General features: G+C 49.4%; 1 protein-coding gene across 1 annotated transcript in view; it reads right to left on the bottom strand.

The window, feature by feature from the left end:
• Positions 1-3053, bottom strand: part of WASHC1 (WASH complex subunit 1) — a 26022-nt gene that overhangs the window by 7023 nt on the left and 15946 nt on the right. Inside the window, 2 exon segments of the mRNA XM_010170669.1 lie at positions 470-616; positions 1350-1461. Coding sequence (XP_010168971.1) covers positions 470-616; positions 1350-1461 — 259 coding nt within the window.

A 3053-nucleotide genomic window follows, 5' to 3' on the forward strand; every position in this document is an offset into this window, starting at 1 on the left:
GAAATCCTGGGAATTGGCTTAGTCACAGCCCACTTAATCCACTAAGAGCTGTATCATGCTCTGAGTCTATAAAACGTTCTAAGAAAAGACCTGGGAGGTTTTGATTTAATTTTTTTTTCCCCTCTGAAAAATAACAAGTTTCAACTTGTGAAAAATAAACATCTCGGATTTTTACAGCAGCAAGTAGGCAAAAATATATAAATTGTTATTTAGAGGCTGCAGAAGCAGGGATTCAAAAATAAAGGTTCTTTTGATCATTAATATTCATTTCCCAATGTTTAATTTTTTAAGCATGAGGGAGTACTGATGTTTTTGCTAGAACTGCTCACACACACTTAGCCCTCAAGTCATCTATATATATATATTTATTTTTTTTAAATTCTCTCTTTGTAGATTTCAATTAGCACTGGAAGACTGTGCGAGCCTCTCTTTGCTTGCTCATTTCAAGGCCTGTTCTCCTCCTCCTTACCTGCAGAGCTTTCTCATCCAACATTCGGTGTTTGCTCTGAATCTTGTGTCTTGGCCATTTCTGTTTAGCTGGGTCTTCTGCACCAGCAAAAATTGAACTGTACTCCTGCAGCCGTTCAGGGGCTGGATACTTGGCACTGGAAAATACCTGTGGAGAAACAAGGAGGGACTGAAAAATCCCCCAAAACTCAGCAATCCTACAATAAAGGAAGATGTGGAGTGGAGTTAGCAGGCAATCTGTGCTGCCGGTGGGAATGGACAGCCTTGGAGTCAACAGGCTCCTCAGGGTATCTGCACAGACCCAAACACGCATGGGCCATCACTTCTGAAAATGGAAGTGCCAGAGCTCATCTCTATACACAAGTACTAGGAGATCATTGACAAAAAGGCTTCCACTGGCACAAAGGGAGTTGGAAATACTGTATAAAATGCAGCAAGAATGGGAAAAGAAGGATTTTAACCAGTTTTATGGGGCTCAACAGGATTAGGATGCACTGAAGGGGAGGCTCTCTAACCACAGCTTTCATTCACATAGTCAAAGTGGCCACGAGCCTGAAGTGTAAGGGTGTTGGGCTGAGCTCAGGGTGTTGGGCTTAGCTCAGCACATGCCATTTTTCCTTCTCAGGAAGTAGCTGGGACAGGTCATAGGCCTGGAGCTCATAAGGCCAGAGCTGTGTGGCTCATGGGTCTAAAAATCATCAATTGGCTGAGTGAGGAAGGGGATTCTCATCCAAACCCTACTCAGCACCAAGGCATGGAGAGATGAGCGAGCAGCAGCTGCAGCAGCCGAGCACCTCTTCTTCTCCAGAGCTTACATCAGGAGTAAAGAGAGAAGGTGGAAGGAAGAAGGGAGGTCATGCAGCCTTCACTGAAGCCACTACCTTAATAGCTTTCTTGCTGCCCTTTATCTTCTCTATCTTCGCTTGGGCAAGCGTGACTCTCTCACCGATTGCCTGAAGCTGTGCCCGGCTGGCCTCCACCCGCTGGGAGATCCTAGAAGACAAACACCTTTCTTAAGATGAAGAACCCAGAGCCAGAGATTTCTTGGCAACAGCCAGTGCCCAGACCCTCAGGGAAGGACGTGAATCTCGGTGAACGAGATTGTTTCACAGGGCAAAATAGTGCTGGTTGAGATGTGCTTGTCTGGGTCCCACCAGGAGATTTACATACTTGGACATGAAGGTAGGCCTAGTCCATGACTCACAGCACAACGTTCCTGGGGCTGTTTAAAGCACAGCACAGAAAGATCATAGAATCCCAGAACGTTGTGAGCTGGGAGGGACCCACAAGGACCATGGAGTCCAACTCCTGTCCCTGCACAGGACAAGCCCAACATTCACACCATGTCCCTGAGGGCACATGGTGGCCAAATGCTGCTGGAATCTTGTCAGGCTTGGTGCCATGAGCACCTCCCTGGGGAGCCTGTGCCAGTGCTCCACCACCCTCTGCCTCAAGAACCTTTTCCTCATGGCCAACCTCACCCTCCCCTGCCACATCTTCCTGCCATGTCCTCTGCTCCCGGCATTCGTTGGTGGCCAGAGAGAAGAGATCAGCGCCTGCCCCTCCTCTGCCCCTTGGGAGGAAGTTCTAGACCCCATGAGATCTCCTCTCAGTCTCCTCTTCTCCAGGCTCAACAACCCAAGTGACTTCAGCCTCTCCTCATACCCTTCCCCTCTAAACCCTTCCCCAATGTTGTGTCCCTCCTCTGGACACTCTCCAGCAGCTTTAGATCCTTTTTCTCCTGTGGTGCCCAAACTGCCCCCAGTGCTGGAGGTGAGGCCGCCCCAGTGCAGAGCAGAGCGGGACGATCAGCTATTTTGTGACACCAGGTTGCCACACGCCCTCCACCTCCCTGCAGGTACTGCTGACAAGAGCCACAGCCCGTTACCAACTTCCACCGTATTTTTACTAAAAGTGACTTGTTAAAAATGAAAGGCAATACACAATAACGAGCAGAGCTCAGGACTGATGAAGCTCATCCTGTTCTCTACCAGCAGTTTGTTACACGGCTTCTTCCACGTTGCTTTACAGTTTTGTGATCTGCTTTCCACCCCAGTTACACAACATTAGGTCCTCGTCTGGAGCAATAAAGCCTGCTAACTTGCATCATTTTTGCATAACTAGATCAGCATCAAAACGCTTTAGGACTGAGGTGAAAAGCACTCTGTGGCAGCAGGGGATGGCAGTCACTGGTGAAGCACCTCTGCATTCACCACGTGGATATATCTCCTGCAGGAACTGTCACGCAGGTTCAGTCAGAGGCCAGGAGGGACATTGGGACCAGGCATCAGCTACAGGCAAGAGCACCTCTCTGCTGAAGAAAGGCTGAGGGAGCTGGGCTTGTTGAGCTTGGAAAAGAGAAGGCTCCAGGGAGACCTCACTGCAGCCTTCCAGTGCCTGAAGGGAGCTTAGAAACAGGAGGGAGAGAGACTTTGTCCATGGGCAGAGAGTGACAGGACAAGGGGAGATGGTTTGAAACTGAGAGAGGGGAGATTGAGGTGAGATCTGAGGAGGGAATTTTTCACCCAGAGGGTGGTGAGACACTGGCCCAGGTTGGGCAGAGAAGCTGTGGCTGGGCCTCCCTG

The sequence above is a fragment of the Antrostomus carolinensis genome, unplaced genomic scaffold (genome assembly GCF_000700745.2).
Source record: "Antrostomus carolinensis isolate BGI_N321 unplaced genomic scaffold, ASM70074v2 scaffold22580, whole genome shotgun sequence".
Classification (NCBI taxonomy): Eukaryota; Metazoa; Chordata; class Aves; order Caprimulgiformes; family Caprimulgidae; genus Antrostomus; species Antrostomus carolinensis.